Source organism: Montipora capricornis, chromosome 9 (genome assembly GCF_036669925.1).
Source record: "Montipora capricornis isolate CH-2021 chromosome 9, ASM3666992v2, whole genome shotgun sequence".
Taxonomy (NCBI): Eukaryota; Metazoa; Cnidaria; class Anthozoa; order Scleractinia; family Acroporidae; genus Montipora; species Montipora capricornis.
Window position 1 is genome coordinate 44,650,809 of NC_090891.1, and position 25,000 is coordinate 44,675,808.

Genomic DNA, 25,000 nt, shown 5'->3' on the forward strand with positions numbered 1-25,000 from the left:
ATTCTTGAACTTGATTCTGATCTGCCTGATTCTGAAGAGGACATCAGCATTATAAATGACATTAGCATCACTATCCCCAATGAAAGCCATGCTGCAAACAAAGTAGAAAAATGCTTGGAAATCATCAACAGTGTAGAGTGGGAAAATGATCAGAAAATTGGACATAATTCTGGAAGTGACATTGAACAGGTAAATCACATGAACTTGTTATCTTCTCAGCGTATCATCGTTAGTTGCTCAGACAGTGGAGATGAAAAAAGTGATATTCAAGTCAATGAGGAAATCAAAAAGACTGGAGAACTTCAGTCAATTGAAAGCAAATTGGCAGATGGCAAAAAGGATAAGGAGAATTTTGGCGACTCATCTTTATCATGTGACATTGTAGAAAAGACTCCATTAAGAACTTCATCGGACACTACAAAGTCAGAGTTGACAAAACAAAAAGAAAAGGCTGCTGAAAGTGTTAATCAGACTACTAATTCCAGTGCTACTTGTAAGTCTTCAAATGAAACAGCTGAAAAGAGTTCAACAATTTTTAATGTGAAGAAACCAGAACTACCAAATGACAACTCCTCAAAGATAAAGAAAGACAATGGGCAGGAAACTTTAACAAAGGGAATAAAAGGACACAAAACAAAGGAAGCAGGGAATAAGAAGTGGAAAGGGCAAGTGCAAAATAAGATTGAAGCGACCAAACCCAAGACTGTTAGCACGGATGTTGAGGTTGTTCCTACGACCGGCAAAGCATCAAAAGGTTTAGGTACTAAACCTGACCAGAAGGAAGAAATGGACTTTGATCAGTTGAGTATTGAAGATGAAGACAGTGACTTTGTTGAAGAGGAAGGAGGGAATCTTCCTACCGTGAAATCAAGAGTTGGTTTGAGCAAAATACCAACTGAGCATTTAAGAACTAAAAGGAGCTCATCTAGAGAAAACAGGAGGAAAAGAAGGTGTTCTTATTCACCAGAAAGGGCTCGTACCTCAGGGCGACCACACCATTATCGCTCTCCATCACGAGAGAGATTATGGGATCATCGTTTCCTTGGAAGACATAATGTTGGAGATCGTAAAAGATCATTTTCCCCACCATCAAGGGAAAGGAGGTACTGGGGAAGTTATAGTCGTGGGGAAAGAAGCCGTAGTAGAGATAGAATTCGGAGTAGACTTGACAGTGTTGTGACTAAGAACAGAGAGAACAGACGTTATCACTCGCGTTCGCGCTCTAGGTCAACGTCTAGAACAAGGAGCCTTAGAACTGGATCCAAATCAAAACTACAAGGTAGAAAAGAGACTTCAAGGGATAGTGTCAAGGCCAGTGTTAGAGAACGGCTTGAGATTAATAAAGAAAGGAGTGCGTTTTTGAAAAGGAGTGATTCAAGCACTCGTGATAATAGTATCAAAAAGAAATCATTGACAGTTAAGGAATCTAAGTCTGGCTCAGACTTATTTGTACCTAATGGAGCCAAAGTGGAGTCCAAGAAAAAGACTGTTAAAGTTACGGAGGTGAAAACCAAGCAGCCAAAAGGTTTGTCTTGTATTGTTAAGTGTTGTTTACATGGGAGAACATCCATGGATCCCTTGTCAATGGAAAGCACTTGGTTAATTGCAATGTTGATGTTAAGGTGGCTGAACACAGTTTTTGATACCAATGTTTCATTTACCTTTTTCTCTAAAACCCTTGATCCTTTAGTTGCCAAAAATGGTAGCAAGCAAGTTGACAACATGGACTCCATTGTTTTGATAGTTAAGCTGACGTAAATGCCATTGCCATGGCAACATAAATAAATGAAAACAGGCCTCTAAAATAGGTTTTGTTTATTTGCAGAAAATCTGGTGTTTAAATTTACTTTATAATTTGCATGCAACAAGCTTGTAATGATGCTCACAAGTTGACAATATTGTAATAATAATTTGACAGAGAGATCTTTAATTAAACCTTGTTGAAGGTTCACTGGAATATCTAGAATTTCCTGTCTTAAAGTTCAATTTTTTTTGCAATACTCCTGTTACTTAGGGTGCATTTTATTGGGAAAATCCAAAAACAGATTTGTGATCCCATATAAATGGATTCTTCAGCATCAAAAAATCCACAAAAGGATTATTTTCCAAGACGACGCAAACAAACAAACCCAGAGTTGCATGCAATTTGAAAAACAAAACAAAAAATAGCGTTAAACTGGTTTGTTTTGGGGAAATTCTTCGATGACAATGCTATCGGGAAAAAAAAGCCTTAGCGGTCGATGAAAAGAAATAACAAAAAACATGCATGCTAAGGTACAAATTGATTACAGAGGGTATTTTTTCACTTTCCTTTTTTAGCTGTAGAAAAGGTGCTAACAATATTATTGCTGTCAAGAAAGGTTTAGTGTGCTTTCTGGTGTGAAATTTGCAGGAAACCTAACTATTTTCGAACTATTCGTGTCTTCGATCGTACAGTAAAAGTGGCACGTGAAAAACATTTGGGCTAAACTTTCATGTACGGTAGCTGTTGTGTATCATTTTTGTATGGAAAACCGCTTGTCAAAAATACTTTTTTCAAATCCTTTCCCAAAAAAACACTGAAGGGGTGAATCTCAAAAATCGGGATTTAGAGTTGATCCGAAGTATCCTCCTTGAGTGTGGAGGCTTTGGATTTCGCCAAGAAAACACAAAATCTGTTTTTGGATTCAAGAATCGGTTTTCAGATTTTCCCAAAAAAACGCACACTTACACTGTATTTTCTTAAGTATTTTCGTGCCAAATTTCGTTAAATTCTAATGAGTGGTTCTCCAGAAATAGGCGTATTTCTGAGAAAGCTATTCCACATTCAATTACAATTTTTTAACTTAACTATGCATGAGCTGCATTTAACTGTGGTTTTTTGATAACAAAGAAAAATCCGCGAAGTGCGGAGTTCTTTGCATCGTTACCTTTTTTAAAATACATTTCTCATAAAAGACTAAAACCATCAAAACACTGTTCAATTCTACAGATAGCGGAAGCATTGAGCAAATAAAATGCTTGCTGTATTGAAGCCATATTTATTTTTTGCAATCCTTGCACACACGCTGCATTGCGTTAGCAGGAGTGCGCACGAAAACTGTGTTCGGCCACCTTAAATGTAGGATTAATACAAGGAATATGCATTAATGTGCTGCTTAATGCCCTGCTGCCTTCATAGTTTTTTGCTTTTTCTTATTGATGCCTGTGGTAGATGAAAGATCTTTTGAGTAACAATACAGCAGTTTACAAAGTTCTTTGATGGATCTTTCTCACACAAGGGTCATAGGAAAAAAAATTCAGTCGCTAGGAAGAGTGATAGGGCTAATTTCAACATTTTGCATGTAAACTGAATGCTGGAAACAGAAGATACTGAACAGCCTTCTTCTGTGATCTTCTGCTCTCCATTTTAACATCCCTAATGTCATAAGGTTATTTTTGTTCTTGCTATGCATGCAGCATATCATGTATGCACCAACTATGCATGAAGCATAGCATACTAAAGATATGTGTTTTCTCTGGTGGTATTGTAAGTTACTGCTGCTTTTTCCTGCTTTACTTTGTCTAACGCCAGACAATTTTACTCAGCAATGGGGGGCTGTTCGATAGTCAGCAGTTAAGTGTCTACAAAGATGTTAGTGCTTGTTTGTCGGCAAAGTTAAGTGGCCCGATCTATTAAAATGTTGGCAAACAATATGCATCCTTTTCTCAGTGTCCGTTTAAGGGCTTGATAAAGGAAAATGAGGTGTCTGCGGAAAAATGAAATTGTTGCGCCACTTTTTTTTGTAGAGGGTCAAACTATATAAATTATTATATTACGTACCCTTGTATAAGTCGACCCCCCATTTTTGATGGCAAAAAAGGCAATTTCTTAATTTCTTTGTCAATGTTCATGGGATGCTAATCTTGTATTCTTCGATTTCTGGAACTGTGGATACACAAAAAAATCAGGGCCTCAAGCACTTAATAGTGGTTCAGCAGTTGCTGTATATGCAGGCATTTTGTCCTCGAGTTTGGACAAAATTCTCAGATTTTTAATCGAACATGTAAACGTCAAACTAACCTGTTTTGTTGTTCAGGGATAAAGGGCTTTAGAGGATAAGCACAACATCACAGTCTGAAGCAAGAGTCAATCTTTGAAAAGGACTTAAAAAATGATGTGAAATGTGCAAGGTTTAATTGGTCCTTGATTTGTAATATTTCACATGACAAACAAAACAAAAAACTCATAAACCAAACACGACGAAGTTTGCAAAAGCATTTAAATTAGCCAGGTTTGTATAAAGAATAAAAAACAATCATTACCAACCAGCATTTTCAGGCAACGCGAGTGACGATGCTTGCAGGCAAACACGAAGTATTGCACCAGGTTACTATGCAGTTGAACGATCGTGTTTTATTAATTTTGAAGAAAGAGCTTTCTGCCTTTGGTAAACGAAAATTTCCAGTGTCCATTTCCTATTTGTGCTAGTGAGTATCTTCAACATTTAAAGTTGGACAAATCCTTTTTCGTTTCAACTGGAATTGCTTACATTCATTTTGAAGTCTTTTGTCCACTGCGTTTGTTATTCCCAAGACAACATTATTATGTTGATTTTGAAGAAATTATTTAGCTGGAACTTGGCTCTAAATCTGTGACCCATGTGTAAGTCGAGGGCGATTTTTGGAGCTTCTTTTGAGGCCATAAAAAGGTCGACTTATACACAGGTAAATATGGTACATTGAATTATTTGAAGAAAGTTACATTTTTTTGGCAATTAATATTGCCATTTACGTTTACTTTTCAAGATTTGCAAAAACAAAAAAAATCAGCCAGACATCCAAATTTATCTTTACTGAGACCTTAATGCAGGTTTTAAGTGATCGATCTTTGGCTTGCACCTGATGTCATGGCAACCATGTTGGTGTACTGGACAACAGCAAAAAAGTCTTTTGGGAATTTGGCTCTATTGTTATCAAAACACGAGTGACATTTTGCCTTTGTTTTGTACACCGTCATAGCCATCTAATGATGTAAGTGCAAGCCAAGAATAGAAATAACCATAAAAGTCAAGTTTAAGGTTTCCGTGTTTTCTTAATATGGGGTCCACTTAATAAAGGTTTCTATTATTTCATCCTCAGACTGCCATGTAGTTCTTATTTAGCTTTGCTAGTGTAACTGACTTTAATAAGTTTCCTACATTGTACGTACAAGTAGTTAAGGTGAAAAAATGTCACCAAAATCTGGTCAGGTGCTGTTCCTATTGGTGCAGTGAAAGGAACCTGTGGATAAAAATCTACTCTGCTAGCTTGATGTAGGGTTAATTTCTCAGTACTTGCATGCTCTTTAATAGTAACCAAAGGACAGTCGAGTGAGCCTGTGATAACATGAAGCTGGTGTTAGGCATGCAAAAAGACTTGTGTTGCAACATTTTTGCAGTAAGCCAGTCTTTTTGCTCAATTACGCAAATCTAAAAGAATTATGGAGGCATTAGTTGCAAAATTATCCAGGTCAGAGATTTTTCTCTTTCCTGGCAAGTCTTTTGATAGAGTCCCGGTACTGTGCTACAAATCAGTGAATTGACTATTCCATCACATTTTTATATACAGCAATGTATAGGAAGGGCAATGGGGTAGTCACTTGTGTGACTTTGCTCAGACTTGTTATAAAATTAACTTCTCATTTGAATTTTTAGATCTCCGATCTCGGCTGTCAGAGAAAAAACCTGACCAGGATTCAGAGAGACCAAAGAAACCCACACGGAAAGACTCAGTCGTAGTGAGCAAAGAGAAAGAGCTGGATGCCCGCATTCAAAAAATAAAGCAACAAAATGAAGCCATCCTGAAAAGGGCCAAGGAGATCCAAGCTGAAAAGATGAAATTCCGATGACAATTTTGAGGTTGCTTAAGTTCTTGATGAAAATTTCTTGTTTTTCCATTTGACGTACTGTGCTTCTTCCTCTGTGTTGCTGGATTTAAGCAGAATGTTTGTTCAGGCGCCTGGTGTCCAAAGGCCAGATAACTTTATCCGGTGGATAAATAACTAAAGGTTTCAGTATTTGCCCTCGTAACCGTGAATATACACGCTCTAAGTACATCTAATTAAAAGTTGTGTTAGAAAATCATGGCCAATGATTAACATGAAGTATATTTTATACTCAGGATAGTCACTTATCCACTGGAGGAAGTTATCTGCCCTCTGAACAACTGGGGCCAGGTGTTTACTATTGCTGGCCATTGCTGGTATTCATGTAACCTCATGGTGGCCAAGTTGGATGGCAGGAATAATAACCTGTCTCTCGACTGGGAACTAAACTTTATTATTATGCAAATTATGTGAAAAGAAATTGTATTGTATTGCCATCCAACATGGCTGCCATGTCACGTGGATGCAACCAAGAATAAGTGAGCCATAAACAAATCCTATGAAGGTCTGAAGTAGTGTTTAATAAACGAGTTGGAGTGTTTTATCGGGTCTTAAACCACGAGGGAAAGCCTAGAGATTTTTAAGCTAATAAAACACAACCTGCGAGTTTATTGAACTACTTCAAAAATGAGCAGCCACAAAAAGGTTCAAATTGCGAGAGGAGAACATTAGCATGCAAGAAAAACAAGGTATGCCTTGTTAGTGTTGTGTATAATATTATTGTTCAGACTTCTAATGAGGAGTGTTTTAGCAGCTTTTAAGGCTCATGCGCATGACATTTTATCGGTGACCTGACAGGGTGTTTTGCTTGTGAATTATTAGTACTGGTAATGGGACTGAGTGGAGTCCAATTCAGTCTGTAATCATACGATTGATAACAAAATCAGACGACTGCGCTGCAGTAGTCCAATTTGTTTATCACAAGTATGATTACAGACCAAATTGGATGACACGAAGGTTAGCACCGTAATCCTTAACCTAATGGTATAGGCCAACCAGTGGCAAAGGTGATAGTGATGCCATACGTTCTTTGTAAAATTTCAAGTTTGTAAGTATCATTGCTCAGAGATTATGTGGAATATCACATTAATTTAAATTTTCAGTAAAAGCTCATTATGCAAGGCACTGTCAATACTCCTGGCGCCGGTTCCTGAAAGGTGTAATACCCCCGGTAACTCTATCCCAGGGATAAATGTGCCTTATTTCAAGAATACTTTTATCCCCGGCATAAATTATTCTGTTCAGTTAGAATAGCAGATTTATCTCTGGAGTAACTGTTATATCAGGTATAATTTATTCCTCCTTCCAGGAACCGGCCCCTGAAGTCCTTTATTCTTGGGTGACTGACTACAAAATGGCATCCTTGTGCTAACGAGGCAAGGAATGTAAACAAAGATTCCTATTATAATAATATTAGTTTTTTTGGATTGCTGCCAAAGAGCATTGATAAGAATCCAAACCACAAAAATGCGTAAATCTTCATGATTTACCCTAAGGCTTGCAAAGCTTATAATGTTAATGAAGGACAATGCCTACTATTGTTATTGCACATACGTTTCTGAGCATCTCGAGACACTCTGACTTCCTATCAGTGGTGCTTACCAATACAGGGATATTTTTGCATGGTTTAAAATGATGCAGAGAAAGTAGATCTTAGTAAGTACTATTGGTATCCAAAAAGAAAATTGGGGGCAACCATGCATTTTCCAGAGATAATTAAGCTTCAATTATTTTGAGAATGAACGCCACACATGGCTTTGTATTTTAAAGCTTTTTACAAATATTGTTCATGAATTATCTTTGAACATTGTGTGATTACCTCCAATTTTCTTTTTTGATTTCAATAACACTTGTTAAGATTTACATTGCCAGCATAATCATAAACCTTTGAATTAGTAGGCACCGTCCTTAAAATAATTATTATACCTACATGTACGTTGATACCCAGCTCCTGCAACATCATTTCTGTTGCAGAGTACCCTTTCACTGGACCATAAATTTGTTACAATTCATTCATTCAGTCACCCCTTACCTTTTTTATTCTCATTGTGGAGTTTTTGTTATTCAAGGGAACTGTGTCCCACTTTTCCCTACCAACTGTTTTATATGTGTCTGGAAATGCATGCATTTAGAGGTACAACGATGTTGTTAAGTGTCACCATGTTTCTTCTTGCTTTTCTCGCCAACTAAAGTTCAGCTTTGCTTGCATCTGGGAATGCCTTTCAGCGTCCCCTAAACTCCAGTCCTCAAGTAGAGATAAGCTGCGGCATTTACCTTCACCCAAAAATAACAAATTCTTGTACTTAACCACGTTGCCAGAGATAGTGTTTCACTCATGTGATCAGTAACCTTGTTTTTCCACCGAATAACTTTTGCATGATGATAGAACTCAATTCCTCGAGGATTAGTTTGGGACACCAACATGGCTGTTCCTTTGTTTAGGGACACCAACATGGCCGCCGTGACGTCACATGAAAACACTCTAGAGCATTTTCACTCACGTGACCAGCAGTCATATTGGACTACTGAAACAAAAGAAAGTATTTGCATAAAAATAGAGTTCATTTCCCGAAGGATTAGTCTGGTACACCATCATGGCCACCATTTCTTTGTTTAGGGACACCAACATGCCCGCCGTGACGTCACGTGAAAACACTATATGTAGCAAGTGCTTCCACTTAAGACGCCACTCCGTGTTGGATAATGTATTACAAAAAATGAGCGTCCCTCTAATTACGTAGGCTTCTGGATGTTAAGTTCCAGTTCATTTAAAATCTCTTTCATCTCTTTCATGAAAGAAAGTCCAAGAATACTGAAGCAGACTGTTTGACCCTGTTAAAAGACTATTCACTGTGTTGGTTGATTTGGATGGCAAAGATGGGTTTTGATCTGTAGTTATCACTGATATATGTTACTTGACCATATCAGGGTCTTTCACCAGGAAGAAATGAGACCAAGGTCACAAGGTTGATGCAAATTGCTCTTTGTGCGAGAACTTACCATACATGTAAATCTGCAGAATTGTTTTCTGTTCAAGTAAATTAAACAAGTAATGTTTTCTGTCGCATCTTGTTGTGAAAATAGCCCATTTTTCGTCAGATAAGTGAGACAACAATGGAGCATCAGGCATTGTTTGTAATGAAAGGTATTGACTCATTTCGAGCCATTCTCTATTTTCGAATTCCCCATAATACACTTTGTTTGTCCCCCAAATTTTGCATAAACCATTGTTTTCAAATGCTCTTGGGAATATGCAGTGTCCCCAAGAGCATTTGAAAACAATAGTTTATGCAAAATTTGGGGGCAAACAAAGTGTATTATGGGGAATTCGAAAATAGAGAATTGCATTTCGACAAGCTATTGTTTTCTGTCTTATACACAAAGTAAAACCAGAGTGCTGTAGCAGTCGAGGTGGTATCATTGTCAATTGTGTTGGATGACACATTAAAAAAAAAAATTATAGTATTTCCTTTGTTCTGCTCGTTGTCTTTCAGTGTCTTGATCTTGTTATTTAAACGTTTAGAATAGAGAGAACATCATGTAATGGATTGTATGTCTATAATAGAACAATTTTGAGTTGTCCTTACCAAACTTCTTTAATTATTTACATTTTTAGAATAAATTTGGCATAAAGTATTAATTTTTTAAATTCTGTTTGCTGTCTATTAGTTTTATTTTATTTTATTAACTTTGCCAGTCAAGCTGGAAGAGCGCCACAACAGCTTGCGCCAATTACTGTGACCCCTTTTGTACCCTCCCAACCATGATATACAACAGAAGACAGACTACAACACCGGGAACTACGTGCCCTACTCTTAGCGACAAGTGTGTGGGTACTTTTACGTCCCACAGGACTATTAACATTGAAGGGTTGTGAGACGGGACCTCCGGCTTATCGTCCTTATCCGAGAAGACTTGAAAGTCTAACCATTTGCAGATGTAGTTACAAAGGCAGCACTTTCTCCTCAGTTATTTAAAGACCCTGAGTGTTTGTCCGGCCGGAGTTGAACTCGCGACCCGCGTGACAGTCCGGTGCTCAACCAACTGAGCCACCGGTGCGCGGTGGCTCAGGATGCAAGTTCATTTTGACGATAAGCCGGAGGTCCCGTCTCACAACCCTTCAATGTTAATAATCCTGTGGGACGTAAGCACACTTGTCGCAAAGAGTAGGGCGTGTAGTTCCCGGTGTTGCGGTCTGTCTTCTGTGGTGTATCATGGTTGGGAGGGTAAATGCTCGGAGATATTAGCTACACCAAGCTACTCTAAAAATCCGAGGGTAAATAAAGATGTATGATATGATATGATCATGCCATGTTTTTTCACTCACGCTGTCAGCTGAATTCCGTGAAGTATGACCGGAAAACTCTACTGTAACTACAACTACAAGGGCTCACAGAGAAATACTTTTGCTCTGCGGTATACCAAACCTATTATCAAGATTAGCATGCCATTTTAAAGGTGAAAGAGAGAGCATTTATTTCCAACAGAAAAGACGGTAAGGCAGAGAAAAGTTGCTCCAAGTTCTCTTCATTGTAGATGCTGTATTGGTATTTTGACTGCTCTGCGTTGATTTCTTGAGGAGATTGAATCACTATGTGTGAGCTGAATGTTTGCAACAGTGGCCGCCATATTGTCTGCACCTCTCCAAACTTTGAAAGCATCAGCCTGATGTGATTATAAAACCTGGCGCATGGGCGTCCGTAACAGTGCTCCTTCACAATTTAGAGACTTTGCATGTACTTTGGGGGAAGGGGTATGCATGTATCTACCAGAGGGCTTTCATTTTAATAATGCCCTGTCTGTCGATCCCTGGCTTTCACTTACCTCATGGCTATGTCTTGTTTCCATACCTCAGAATGCCCTTGGACGATGGGCACCTGGGTTAGGGATCAGGGTTACCAGACAACGTGCTGAAGACAGGAAAAGTTGAATTCTGTGCCTTTCTCTCTTGTGTAGTCACCGGTCTTCTCATTTATTGAGACTCGTCGAAATGCTTTTTTTCCAGGGGTGATTACAGATTCCGAAGCGGAATTATGAAAGACACGATGTGACGAATTGACGTCAATAAGTGAATTGACTGCGTACGCAACGGTCTTCTTCAAACATGAAAACTGACAACAATTTTTTACTTTACCCCAGTCCCTGACAATCGCACAATAGCTTGATTTAGCAACAGAAAGGGAGCGTCAGTTGACGAGAGGAGAGCCCGCAGAATACTTTGGATTCTACTCGCCATCGTCAACTGACATTTCCGTTCTTTTGCTAAATCAGGAAATTGTGCAATTGGAAGGGACTGGGGTAAAGAATTGTCGTCAGTATTCATGTTGAACCGTTGCGTACGCAGTCAATTCGCTTATTGACGTCAATTCGTCACATCGTACATTGCATAATTCCGCTTCGGAATCTGTTATCACCTTTGGAAAAAAAAAACATTTCGACGAGTCTCGATAAATGAGGAGACGACTACACAAGAGAGAAAGGCACAGAATTCGAGCACGTTTGCTGGTGTTATTGATCCGGTCCGAGTTTTGTGGTGAGTGCTCTCACCGCGGAAACTAAAGATAGGGTCTTTTGAATAAGGAGAAACTTAGTCTGTTAACGCTTTTGTTGCGCGTACACAGTTGTTATCACGGCTAACAAGTACACGATTTCGCCGTAAGTCACGATAACGAGGAAGTCGTTGGTCAATCTTATTTTATTATTATGGCTGATAGGGTACCGAAACAGTTTTACATGTAGGACATAAGTGATTTTCTGTAAGTTTCTCCGCATTTGCTTCACTCACACGCTTCTTACTGAACGTATTTCAGTGAAGATATCAAGTACTGTCTATATAGGTGAGTGGAGTGGCAGGGGATTTTCTAGTTGTTAATTCATAACGTTAAAGTTGTTATAGCCTCTTTTATGAAATGTTCTGTTTCTGTTTATACTGATTTCAATGTTTCTTGTAAATAATGCGTCCAGGTACCAGAATAGCGCGATGTACCCCCACCCTCTAACAGATGATATTTTATATCCTCTTTGTATAAATAAGCTGAGAAATAAGCTTGTGAGTGAAGCACATGCGGAGATACTTACAGAAAATCACTTATGTCCTACATGTAGAACTATTCCAGTACACTACCAGAAATAATATTATTACATATAATTACGGCATCCGTTTATAGTTTGCGTGAGTTGGGGGCGAAATTGTGGACTTGTTATAATTAGCCGTGACAACAACTTTACAACCAAAGGAAAGACCCAAGAAGTAAGCCTTTTTCTTTTCGGTCACACAACATTCAACCGCACAACAAAATGTTATCGTAGTACGAAAAAGAAGACCCCGAGATCTTAGGTCGTAGTTTTCATAACATCCTGTTTTGTTTGGCCACCCTACCTCAATCTGTAAATAGTTCGCCTAAGTGCAATTTATGTTTTTCAGCACAAAAATTGAAGCAAGCGGAATTTGGTTTTACATGTAAAAGGTTACCGTTCAAAGTTGGCTAATGGAAGACTAAGATTACAAATCCACCGAGTGAAGTGTTCGATATCTCAAAGAAACAATGCCATATAATAAACAACTTACTAACCTCACTTGCTCGGGACCGTACTAGGGAAAAGCGCTCGGTCCGTACTACCACGACCTCGGGCCAATATTTCCCAGAAAGGCCCACGCGCTCGGTTAGTAAGAGGTTCATATTTTGTCCTTACTTATGTCAAAACTGAACTTGGTGACCCCCATTTTTTGTCGCCGGAAAGTAATTAGCAGGCGAAAATGGAACTCTTTGCAAAGATAAAGACACCTGGAATATTTAAGGTGGCTCTGAATCCATCCCACATTTTTTTTAACTTGGTGAGAGTTTCATCTTAACCTCGTGATCAATTACCAGAAATAAAAAAATGGAGTCACTGGAGAAAATGTGCGCATGGGCGAAGTTACTCTGTTTTCGTTGGAAGCCCTGATTGGATAAGAAACCATAGCTTGCCCCATGGTCTAGGTATGCCAGTATACCGACCACAGAGCAGCCTAGGAAAAAAAGTCATGAGTTTTTTCAATTCATTAAGCCAAGGATATTACGGCGGTTATCAGTCAAACGCGCCCTCAACGACAGTTTTCATATTTCGAAAGTAAAATTTAGGTGGACGTCAATCAAATGTTTCCATAATGAATTCAACTGCCGCCAAGAAAACAGGACTATTGTCGTGGAAACATTTGACTGACTTCCACCTTAATTTTCCTTTCGAAATATGATACAATGTCGTTTAGGGAAGGGGGAGGGGGGGTGGGGGCGCGTGTGACTGACAACCGCTGTAATGCGGCCCATGTTCTACTCACAGAAACAACAAGTAAAAGGACCATAAAATAAAACGTTACCTTTCTTTACAAAAAACCATCTACAGTGTACTTCGCAACGAGTTAACTGATAGAAATTCATAAGGTGGTTCTTTGTGTTTTATCTTTCTCTTACGATAACTCGGTTCCTGAATTTAATCTCGTTTGTGTAGCACAAGTTCTACCTTTACAAAAAAAAATGCCATTTAACCAAGTAAACAAGTTAATTGAATGCAGAGACCATAAAATTGTTAGGGACTTTAAGATCTACGATGGCGACGAAGACGTAACCACAAAAGTTGAAGTTTGCAGTATCGTAAGTCTTCAAAATAAAGTTGTACGAGAGGTTTCAGAGTAATAGGGAATGAAAGATTCGCATTTGTATGCTGGTGTTGCCATAAAAAAATCCCTTAAATTTGGTTGATTTCACGTCGTTGTTTCGTAGTACCGCAAAAGTATGCGCGAAAATGCGTGCCGCACGTGCAAAACGATTCATTTTCCTCTTTTATCCAAGATTATTAAATTCTCCCAACCTCGGATAATGCATTCCGCGTGCTCTGATTGGTTCACTCAATCTCGGTTATCAGCTCATACATGCACCTTAGTTTGACCTTATATGGTAAATGATTGCGCTAAACGTTGCTAAGCTAAAATTTTTTCGCCGCAAAGCGAAATTTCTCTCTGAATAAAGCCAAAAAAAAAAACTCTTTTGTGGAAAGTTTGGATCAATTCCGACGTTTAGAAGTACGCGAAAAGGCAAGAAATGTTTTTGTGATGAGCCTACGTTTGTCTGACCTCAAGGTATTACACATTATCGCATCTTCATAAAGCTTTTTCGATTTCGCTCGGATTTTCTCGCTTTTTTCGCTCGTATTTCGTACTTCCAAATTTTTGGAGTTAAAGGAATTTAATAAAACAATTATTCCATTCGCGCTTGTTGGATATGACTGGTTTTAGCCAACCAGGCACTACGTGCCTCGTTGGCTATTTACCATCTTTTATTAAATTCTAAACCTCGGATAATGCAATTCTCGTGCTCTGATTGGTTCACTCAATCTCGGTTATCAGCTCATATACCTTGGTTTGACCTTATATGGTAAACGATTGCGTTAAGCGTTGCTAAACTAAAAATGTTTTCGCCGGAATGCGAAATTACTCTTTGAATAAAGCCAAAAAGGAGAAAAAAAAACTTTTTTTGTGGAAAGTTTGGATCAATTCCGACGTTTAGAAGTACGCGAAAAGGCAAGAAATGTTTTTGTGATGAGCCTGCGTCTGTCTGACAACAAGGCATGACACAACATCGCATCAGTTCTTATCAAGTTTTTTTCGATTTCGCTCGGATTTGCTCGCTTTTTCCGCTCGTATTTCGTACTTCCAAATTTTTGGAGTTGAAGGAATTTAATAAAACAATTATTCCATTCGCGCTTGTTGGATATGAGAGTGGTTATAGCCAACTCGGCGCTACGCGCCTCGTTGGCTATTTACCATCTCACATCCAACGCGCGCTCATGGAATAATTGTTAAATATCCAACGCGCGCATGGAATAATTGTTAAATATTATTGTACTGTGGTGTAGTCGTTGCGGGAGCCGTCGTCGTTTCTTAAACGCCCTATTATTGCCCTTAAACGAGCTCTATTAGAAAGGGACTGATATAGCTAACACGGAAACTGAAATTTAAATTACCATGCTTGTAGTTAAAAAAGGACTATATTTCCGCACCCAATGCTGAACAGCACGCACTGCAGAGTGTAGGAAGCGAATGTCTAACGAAACAATTCAGCACGCAAGCATCTAGCTTTTCCCAGCATTTATCTAATCTCACGCTTTAAGAAACACGTGATAACAAAAAGACCGGCCGTTTATCGTCAGACAGTAAACTGTTGCTGGAAAAAATGAAATTTTCTTTTTAGTATGAAAAGTAGTTGATTTTTTTAAAATACCAAACAGAACCTTAATAGCCCCCCTAAAAAGAGTGTGTCCTGGAAATTACGTACAAACCTGTAACACTCATCTAAATAAGATTCGGATTTACATCCATTTACAAAACTATTTCTTCATGACCCGTGGCAGATTCTCCTGCCTTCGCTCGCTGTGCAATTTAGCTGTGTCTTGCAACAATTTGGTCTTCCTTTCGTCGATCCATGTATAGTCGCTGGATTTTGGGGAAGTTGTAGTGGGTAACGGGCTGCTCGCTTGTGGCGAATCAACTCCCGCAATTTTGACATAGTTTAGATTTCCTTGATACGGCATCGACATCATATTCACGTAAGACCGATCAATGTTTTGATAGGAAGGCTGCCTGCCGGATACATTCGCGTAAGAGTGACCGACGATATTCTCAAAGCTGTGGCTGCGCGACGGATCATCACCAAGAACATTCTGGTATCCAGGATGCGAAGGCATGAGCGACTCCACACTGTGGTAGATGGAATCATCGTTCCCGTCGTACATTGCGTACGGGTTCAATTTCGAAGAGCTCGATTTGTTGCGGGGACGGGAAGGCCTTCCCCCTTGTACATTAACATATTCTACGATCTTCGGTGAGTTCACGTACAGATGTTCCGCACTTCCAACGGTCGAGGCTGGCGTGAGATTAAGCATTGGTGGGGTTTTCAAGCCACGCCTAGTTGACACGCTGGACATCGGACTCATATCCTTGCCATCCCTGTTCTTTTGGGTTATGTCTCCGTTGACATAGTCAGCGTTGATTGTTGTAACTCTCTCGTTTGTGTTTCTTCTATTGCTTTTAGTTTCCGAGTTACTCTCTGTAATATTTTCGGTTATATCGTGATGGCCATTCATGATAGTATCCTCCCCTTTACTAATTTGTTCGCCATTCGCATCAGATGGAGTCACAACTATTTCACAATGCACATCAACATTTGTCAGACCTGGTTTTTCAGTTTCCGATAATTTCCCTTCTTGTTTTTCGCAATCACTGTCCTCTGGAATGTCATTACCTTCATCACGTCTTTCTGTCATTTCCGTCGTAGGAGATGAAGACACAATTTTGTCATTCCTCGACTCGGGGGAATCTTCTTTCTTCCCTGTTCCCTTAGCACAAGAATCCTTTCTTAACTTCTCAAGAAGTTCCTCGTCCCTGCCTTCAAGCACAACATACCCCTCGGTATCACCCGAGTCTTTTCCGTCAACTACTGTGTTTCCTATTCCCCGTCCTTCGGATCCGTTCCTTGTGGGACTAAATGCGCCACTGCCACAAGTCCCCCTGCGAGTCTCAGTAGTTTCCGGGATCATGACCTCGTATCCCTCGGGGGTGACCCCTACGACGTTTTCGTACCCGGGTGGTGGGCTTTTAGCCGGTTCAAATACATCATCAGTGTTACTCGTCCTTCCTAAGAAGTTAGGCATGGACTCGTTTCTTCGGAAAGAAAGGACATCTTGCGGAGACTGTGGGGACGTCTGTTCCGATTTCTTCTGTCCACGTGTAGTAGATGGCAAGCTTTGACTCCGGATCCTATGAGCTTTCCCTTTAGTGCGTTTCTTGCTCATGCGAAGCCAGGCTCGCTTCAGAAAACCAGGTTGAGCCAGAGTTTCGGTTGCAATTGGTTCCGACTGGCCGGATTCCACTGAAAAAAACAAAACAAAACACAATATGCATCGACGCTGCAGTGGTTAGAATTACTGTGAAGGGTTAGGTTCAAAGATAAAATAATTTAAAAGGGCCTGCAGATGTCAAGAAGGTACACCCCGGTAGCGAGGAAAAAACTACAGTTGGGGCGAGACACCTTTGAAATCGACCCGACAGCAGCAAAATGCTTGTTTTCAACCACATTTGGGAATTACATAAAATAGTAAGAGAGACATGAAAAGCACTTCCTTGCGCTGCTGAGCGTAAGAGAATTTTCTTTATCTTGAACGAAAGTGTTCAAGTTACAGCTGTTTCTTCATGTAAGGCGGTTCCTTGGGTGAGTGTGGATTATTTGTCAATCAACAGTTGACTCGGTTAGCTGAGAAAAGTGTAAGGGTTTAGGAAACGAAATGCCACTTGCCAACAATAGGGCCTTTTGCAACTAACGATCACCTGGTACAAAATTCGCCATGCTGGAGGGCAAGCTCATTATTATTCCCCCACTGGGACAGCTTGACTTGACTTGCCTTTGTTTTAATGTCCCAGGGGGGGGGGGGGGGGGTGGGGGGCAATAATAATGAACTTGCCCTCCAGCATGGCGAATTTTGTACCATGTGATCGTTAGTTGCAAAAGGCCTATTAGCTCTCTATTTTGCTACAACCGTTAAAGCTTGGATAATTAGTGAAATCAAAAGAGGGAATTGAAACATACGGCTAGGAAGTAACTTAACTGAAGTTATCAGGATTTGTTCATAAAACAAAGACAAAAAACAAACAACCGAAAGTTCAAGCCCCGTGCAAGTACGCAACATTGTTGACCAACAACTGGCAACATTGTCGGTTGGGTGTTACAAGCGTTGTTCGGAGTTGTTGCACGAAGTTTAAGACTGGTCAAACTTTTGAGCCAACAAATCCCAACATTTCTTTTGTTCCGTCATGGCCTCATGGTTAGAGTGCTCGACTCCGGATCGAGTGGTCCGGGTTTGGGTCCTCGGGCCCGTTTCTCGAAAGTCCCGAAACTTTACGGGCCATTTTTCCTTTGTATCTCAAGAACGGAAAGGATTTAAGTCTAAAACTTTACAGTCATTTTGCTTTTTGCCACCTTGAAAACGTGTTAAAAGATCAGCTTTCCAAAACAGGCGGAAAGCAATTTCACAAATGAATTTCGGGCCCGAAAAGCCATCTGTGAAAATGCCAACCGGTTGTTTTGGAAAGCCGATCCTTTAACATGTTTTCAAGGTGACAAAAACAAAAATAACTGTGAAGTTTGACGAATTAAATGCTCTCCGTTCTTGAGTTACAAAGGGAATTGTGACACCCGAAAATGGCCCGTAAAGTTTCGGGACTTTCGAGAAACGGGAACCCTGGTCAGGGACATTGTGTTGTGTTCTTGGGCAAGACATTTACTCTCACGGTGCCTCTCTCCACCCAGGTGTATAAATGGGTACCAGCGAGTTTAATGCTGGGGGTAGCCCTGCCTTGGACTAGCATCCCATCCAGGGGGGAGTAGAAATACTCCTAGTCGCTTCATGCTACAGAAACCGGAGATAAGTGCCGGCCAGATGGGCCTTTCTAGGCTCGTAACAGAGACTTTTACCCCATGGGAGATAGCAACACATTAACATGTTGAAAACAAAGATGGCTGCCCAATTTTGTAAGTTCACAAAGTCTTATGGGTCGTATCCTTTTCATAATACACTGCAGGTCTTTACAATTTTGAGGGTTGTTGCGTCTGTTTGCATCCAACTGCCAACACTACCTAACATCTGCAGAACCAACAAATCCCAACAATGTTGGGAGTTGTTGCGCCTGTTTGCAAGGGGCTTTAGACTGCAGCCCTGAAAACAACAGACGCACGGAAAAAACTGAGCCAATCATACTACTGTGCGGGAGGGTGCGGGTTAGAACCCAGGTTACAGCAACACCTAGGGTCTTAAAATAACTAAGGAGTTACTGCTATGGTAACCTTCATAATGACATCTGCGAATGCTTAGAATTTCTATTCGTGTTGGACAAGGATGACAAATTATTAGCCCCAGGTCATCAGAACCCCTCAATGTTCAGGCATGAGTCAAACATAGGGTTCCCTGTGCTGTAGTCTGTCCTGTGACATATCATGGTTAGGAGGCTAAATACTCAGCTGTAACAAGCTACAGGTCATTGTAAGGGTAAAAAAGATGTGATGATGATGATGATGACGACGATGACGAAACACATCCCATGAAATTAAAGGCTGTAAAAGGCTACAAGGTACCTTGGAAGCAGGGCCAGAGCTTTTCCTTCCAAAGAGTGGCTCCATATTTACAAAACAATAACTAAGAAAAGAATAAAGCAACATGTACCAGAATGAGAATCCTGTCGCTTCCCAACTTCTTCAGGTCTGCAAACACTGTCAAACAACGCATGTATCTCCTTTCCTGAGCGAGTGGCAAAGAAGAAAATAGCTGGTTTGTCTCCAGTGGGAGATTCAGGTATGGCTTGGAATGCAAAACCTCCATCCACTGCACCGTATTTGGGCAATGAGGTGAAATTCCAGTGACCAATAAGACGATGGCTGTCCTTTTTGGTCAATGAAAAGAATGTGGAATAAAACCGCAGAACTGCTTCACCAGCCTTGATTTTCTGTTTATGTGGCACAATACCTTCAAATGATTTCTCTGTGAAGACAAGCCAAAAATATTATAAACAAGTCATTCAAAAAATCTCCTGGCCCCAATTGTTCGAAGGGTGGATCACGCTATCCACTGGATAAAGAACTATCCACCGAATAGCACTAGCACTTCACATTACACTCTAATCAGTTAAGTCTGTTGAAATATAAGTGCTACATGGAAAACGTTTGTAAAAACGTTACCCTTCCTTGTACTTGTACATGTTGATTGCCGTGACTTTAACATCTTCAGTTCCCACGGCCTGCTCTCGTCTGACCATGTAGCTCAGTCGGTAGAGCAGCGGTGATCTAACCCGAAGGTCGTGCGTCAATTCCCCCTGGTCAGAGTTTTTCTCTGTCCTTGTGTGGTCCCATTCCCATTAGTAGGGCCACCGCTCGCGTGGTTCATATGGGGTACAAGAACTAGCACTTCAAATTACACTCTAATCCGTTATACCCACTGGATAACTCAATTGTTTTTCCTAGTGCTTATCTGCAGGATAGGGATTGATCCGGTGGATAGCGTTATCCAACTTTTGAACAAAAGAGGCCAGAGCCTGTTCAACCTGTGGTCCTTAGACAAGCCAAGACTCTATTGTTAAACCCCTGTTCTCAAATGGTGTGCAATATCCAAGAATACTTTGGAAGTTTCTTCTGTCGCGAGCTATCATCAACTATTCTTTTATTGCCAAATGGTCAACTTTTAATTAATGCGAAACATAAACAAAGACAAAATGCCAGCCTAAACTATCTGGCCTTTTGTCAGAGTATATACTTCGATTCTTTCAATAGACCTTTTTATCGATACAACTGCTATTTTGATTTCAATTGTTTTGAAACACATGCCCCCTGAGCATCCCATAATGTCTTTTAACCCCCACCCCTTTAAAAAATATTCCCAGATCCACCATTGCTTAGCCCGTACAAAAAGATACAAAGCATGTGCAATGTACGTTGTATTGCTCTAAAAATGTTAAAAAAACACTGGCACCCAGGGCTGCTTAATAACTGCCAAAAACAGGTTATGACAGGGTTGCTTTATTTAGTACTTTCAAGAGAGCAAAGAGACAGAACAGCCAGTAACATTTAACATTTTTTGCCCATTTAACCATTTATCTGTTTCCCACTTGTTCTGTTAGTTCTGTTAGTTTTTCCTATCCTTTTGCTGGTAGGCAAGAGCAGTGGGATCCTTCCTTCTTTTTTCTAATGTTAGTCATGATACAGCTATTGGTCTCGAAATTTTCTGGTCAATCAATGAAAAAGGGACTGGACGCATTGATGGGGCACCTATGAATGGCGCAAACAGTTTGCAAACTGGACCTACAATCTTGGACAAAACTCTTGGGAAAAATTCTAGCTTAAGCATCATTTGACATGCACTTACAAAGTAGATTGGTCCTTCCCCCCCTCCCCCCAAACCAATGTTGACAATTTGATGCGAAAAATACTGTGCAAGCCTTTGCCTGTTCTTAAACAAACATTGGAATGGTGGCAGGGGGGAAAGTAACTAAGAAGAATTTAATCTTTATCACACAGACAAATTAGAGCGTCACATTTTCCCTCGAGTTTTGTCTAAGATTGTAAAAATATGAAAATGAGAAAAAGTTACAGCAGATTTAATGCCTGAAATAATCCTTTTAACCAAATTTTACGGCATTATATACCGCTTAATTTGTGCTAATGTCTTTTCAAAATGTGGGATCATATGTGTAATGAAAGCCAACTTTTTTTGTGACTTAACACTGGGGGACAGTGGGAATCAGTAAGTAACAAGTGACCAGTATGGTTTTTATTGGCGTTATAGAGCCACAAAAACGGCAAATATTGCCTTCTCAGCACGTAATGAGAAAATTTTAATGGGAGAGATCATTGAAAAGTGCAACGTTGTGAAAATGTCTGTTTATAGAATTAAAAGACAAAGCATAGGAGAGAAACCTCATGCTGGAGGAGGTCTAAGTAAGCACGAGTATTCGGCAACAAGGAGTCATCATACGAAGTTTAAATGCATATGCATCTATGACAGGCCATATTGACATGATTGTATTTAAGAAATTAAGGAACGTACCAATTACCAACTGTTTATCGTATGTGTTATGTTCTTGAGAGAAACAGATAACGTTTTCAAGTTGGTCACGCAATGACATACTCGCGTTACAGTGAATACGTGTAACAAAAGGTACACAATAAAGAACATAAGTTCTCAATGTTTGGTGGAGTCACTTTTTGGGGTTTGCAATTTCACCACAGAATGAACCCAAAACAATGATTTAAGGCAGTTGGCTCGATTAACAGAAGAAAATGACGTCATTTCAGCGGTTAACAACGATTAAAGTGCAAATCAAGGAGAAGACAATGACCATCTACTGTTTTCATTGCGGCTTCCCTGTTAACTGTTGAAAGTATCTGTTAATCATTGTTTTATTGAATGGTTGGTGTTAAGTTGTCTTCGTAATGATCCTCTGACATAGACCACAGTTAGAAACTTATCCTACGGTTAGAGTTTCAAAACATCTGGAACCTGGCGGAATTTCCCGTTAAAGTTCCTTCGGGGTTTGATAATTAAAATGAAGTGCTTGCCACCGCACAGTCAGATAAGTACTACTTATTGCATTTGCAGTCTCTCTCTGCAGGGAGAACGTTTCTTTGAATTCTCTTGCATTAAAATCATGCTCATAGCCTTGCAACCAAACCATAACTAAGCGACTACAATAAGTGGAGTAATCAACAACCTTCAGAACTGTCATACACGCAATTGTCTTCACTTTGTAATAAACGTCAAGGTTCTTTTTGTCCCCAAAACCCACACGCAACAGTCCAGCAACATTCAAAGTACACCAGCACAGGACTACAGGGACTCTCACGAGATCTACGTATCAAACTGTCCATGGTCATTGAGACTCTTTGAATTTGATAAAATTCATGAAAGCATGCATCATACAAACTTGGACAAAACTCTTAGGAAAAATTCTAGCTTAAGCATCATTTGACATGCATTTACAAAGTATATTGGTCCTTCCCCCCCTTCCCACAAACCAATGTTGACAATTTGATGCAAAATATACTGCGCAAGCCTTTGCCCGTTTTTTAACCAACATTGGAATGGGGGGAGGAGGGAAAGTGGGAAGAATTTAATCTTTATCACACAGACAAACGAGAGCGTCACATTTTCCCAACAAGTTTTGTCCAAGATTGTAGTAATACTGATCAAAATACATTTGCAATACAAACAGATTTCGCAAACTTTTGCTTCACTTAATCACCTTTTCCATAATAGCCTTGTAGGTTTGCTAGCCAGTGTGCCCTTTGGTCAATTGTCTCAAAGCTCAATGGAATAACATCATCTGTTGTAATGATGACGATAACATTGAAGTGCTTATCCATCTTGTTTAGGACTTGCAATCCGCTGAAGCCTTTAAAAGACAGACGTCCTTTTTCTTTCTGCCGAACTGCAGCAGTTGAATCTTTTGGGTACAAGACAAGATTCAAAACATCTGCAGATTAAAAAGAAAAATCGTGGTGAATAACATAACCTACACATTTCTGCAAGACTCAAAGGAAAGCTTTATATTTAGCCATGAAAATCCAATCACTAGATCTAATCCTGTCCAAACAGGCCAGTTGAATTCAATGAACATTCCACTCAAAAAATTGGGTTGTGTGCAAAGCTTTCCTGGCCCTAATTTTAGTAGATGTCAAAGTACTATTGTAAAATTGTACTTCATTTACAGACATTTTACAATGGCATTTAATTTAATTTAAATATTGCTGGAATTCATAATGTAAATTATGGAATAAAGCAATTATTAGCGACCCTAACAGGAGAATAATGCACACATAATTTCCACTAAGTAATGAAATACTGGTATTTATGAGGGTCTCTCAGGGGTTTTTGAGGGAGAAGAGAACATGGCTAATTTGAACCCCTAGGAGAACAAGGGAACAAAGACAAAACATGTTAGGGAATAAGGGAACATAAACCACTTCAGGAGTCAAAATTTGGAAGTAATTTTGGGAACAAGGGAACACAAGCAACACCTGCCCCCCCCCCCCCCCCCAACCCCCCAATCCCCTGGGAGGCCCTCATTTACTAAACAAGGAACAAAATATCATCAAATTACACCATAAACAATATTCATATCTGAAGTAAAATAGAATAAGTCCAGAGTCTGTCTATTTAGTTCATATGTCTAAATGGGTGCAATTTTGCTTCCACGAAATAACCGACACGAAAATATCCAAAATGAAAATATCCTCAAGGAAAGCAGAGAAATGTAATGGACCCAACGAGCCTTTGAATTTGTTTCAGTTTTGCATGAGTCTAATTTTAAAATAGAAGGATTACAATAGTCACTATAATAAGCCAGAGAGCGGAAAACTGCTGTGTCACAAAATTTTTATCTGAAGAGATCCTGGACTGAACCGCGATTTCACAATAAAAATTGCAAAGAATGTGCTGTTTTGGCTGTTATCAAGAATTGTCCGGGGAAATTGACAAAATCGCATGACAAGTAAATGTCAGCGTTTGATAGGGCAACGCAGCAAAAACCGACAGCTCACTTATTTTACGCAAATCTGTCTCTGTTAAGAAATATTACTACAACGTAAAACCATTTACAATGACGTCAATCTCAAATAATCAGCGAAATTTGGGAAGAAAAATATCTGCTCGAGGCCATGCGATTTACGAGACAACCCACACAGGGCTACCTAATAGATTAAGTTCCAAGGAACGTCTTTAAATCAGCGACCTTGCAGATGAACTGCCCTTTTCGATCGTCAAAGATCAAGTTGGAATGGAACGAAGAAAACTTGGCCTGCATGAGCACAATAATTATTATTAACGGGTCGGAAGGTCTGGAGTATTAAAGACAATGCCTCCTAAATGAGAATAGGAAGAAATCGAGAAAGGGTTTTAAACGCGGTATCGCGCGTAGATGGGCTTCCTACAACTTGCGGGTGTGATTATAAGCAAATGGCAATTCAGATCACAGTCTACATATCATTAGAAATGACAGAGAATTAGATGTTTTACGCTAATTCCATTACCTGTAGCAGGATTCACTCGTCGCAAGACAGCCCATCTCGTCTTCCACTACAATCAAAACATCCTTGATTAAGAAAGTATATATGACACAATTTTCGACCATAACGCCAGCCTAACCTTTTTTCCTTTCCTGCACCGTAGTCTGCCCTCGACTAAGTCCATGTCTACATCCACATTGTCAGTTTTAGGTGCCCAATTTACCGTAAACTTTCCTCTTGAATCGAGATTTGTAACAAATGCGCGCGCATGATTCAACATTCCTTCGTGTATTGTGTTTCAAGATATTGTTCACTGATAATCTGCTGTTTGTTATGACATTTGAGGCAACCCGAGTGTATATAGCTCAATATTAAATAGAGTAAGTGGTATACTTCTCTACATATTCTACATATTTCTGTGTTTTTTCGCCATCTCCTTCCTTGGTCTGGCACCAACTTGAACAGTCCCCGATCCAAATTACACAAGTTGTATAAAAACACTATTACATGTATTTAAAACCGTGGAGCATCCGATATC

At 39.8% G+C, this 25,000-nt stretch overlaps 2 protein-coding genes across 3 annotated transcripts in view; one reads left to right on the forward strand and one right to left on the reverse strand.

Annotated features, from left to right (window-relative positions):
• LOC138016978 (protein starmaker-like) overlaps positions 1–9,533 on the forward strand; it is an 11,576-nt gene extending 2,043 nt beyond the window's left edge. Inside the window, exons 4-6 of one of the 2 annotated variants that reach the window (XM_068864165.1) lie at positions 1–1,525; positions 5,655–5,858; positions 8,327–9,533. The exon at positions 1–1,525 is cut by the window's left edge and continues 732 nt beyond it. In XM_068864165.1, the coding sequence (XP_068720266.1) occupies positions 1–1,525; positions 5,655–5,848 (1,719 nt within the window). In that variant the 3' untranslated portion in view covers positions 5,849–5,858; positions 8,327–9,533. Of the gene's footprint in view, positions 1,526–5,654 lie in introns of both variants that reach the window. The other variant, XM_068864164.1, reaches the window with a different exon arrangement.
• A 3,692-nt stretch (positions 9,534–13,225) lies between these two features.
• Positions 13,226–24,759, reverse strand: LOC138015754 (uncharacterized). The gene is made up of 5 exons (XM_068862864.1): positions 24,602–24,759; positions 24,487–24,532; positions 22,701–22,931; positions 19,133–19,447; positions 13,226–16,788 (listed from the first exon to the last, which is right to left on the reverse strand). Exons 1-5 carry the CDS (start codon positions 24,740–24,742, stop codon positions 15,248–15,250), a joined length of 2,274 nt encoding a protein of 757 aa, XP_068718965.1. The 5' UTR covers positions 24,743–24,759; the 3' UTR covers positions 13,226–15,247.
• Between the last annotated feature and the right edge of the window lie 241 nt (positions 24,760–25,000).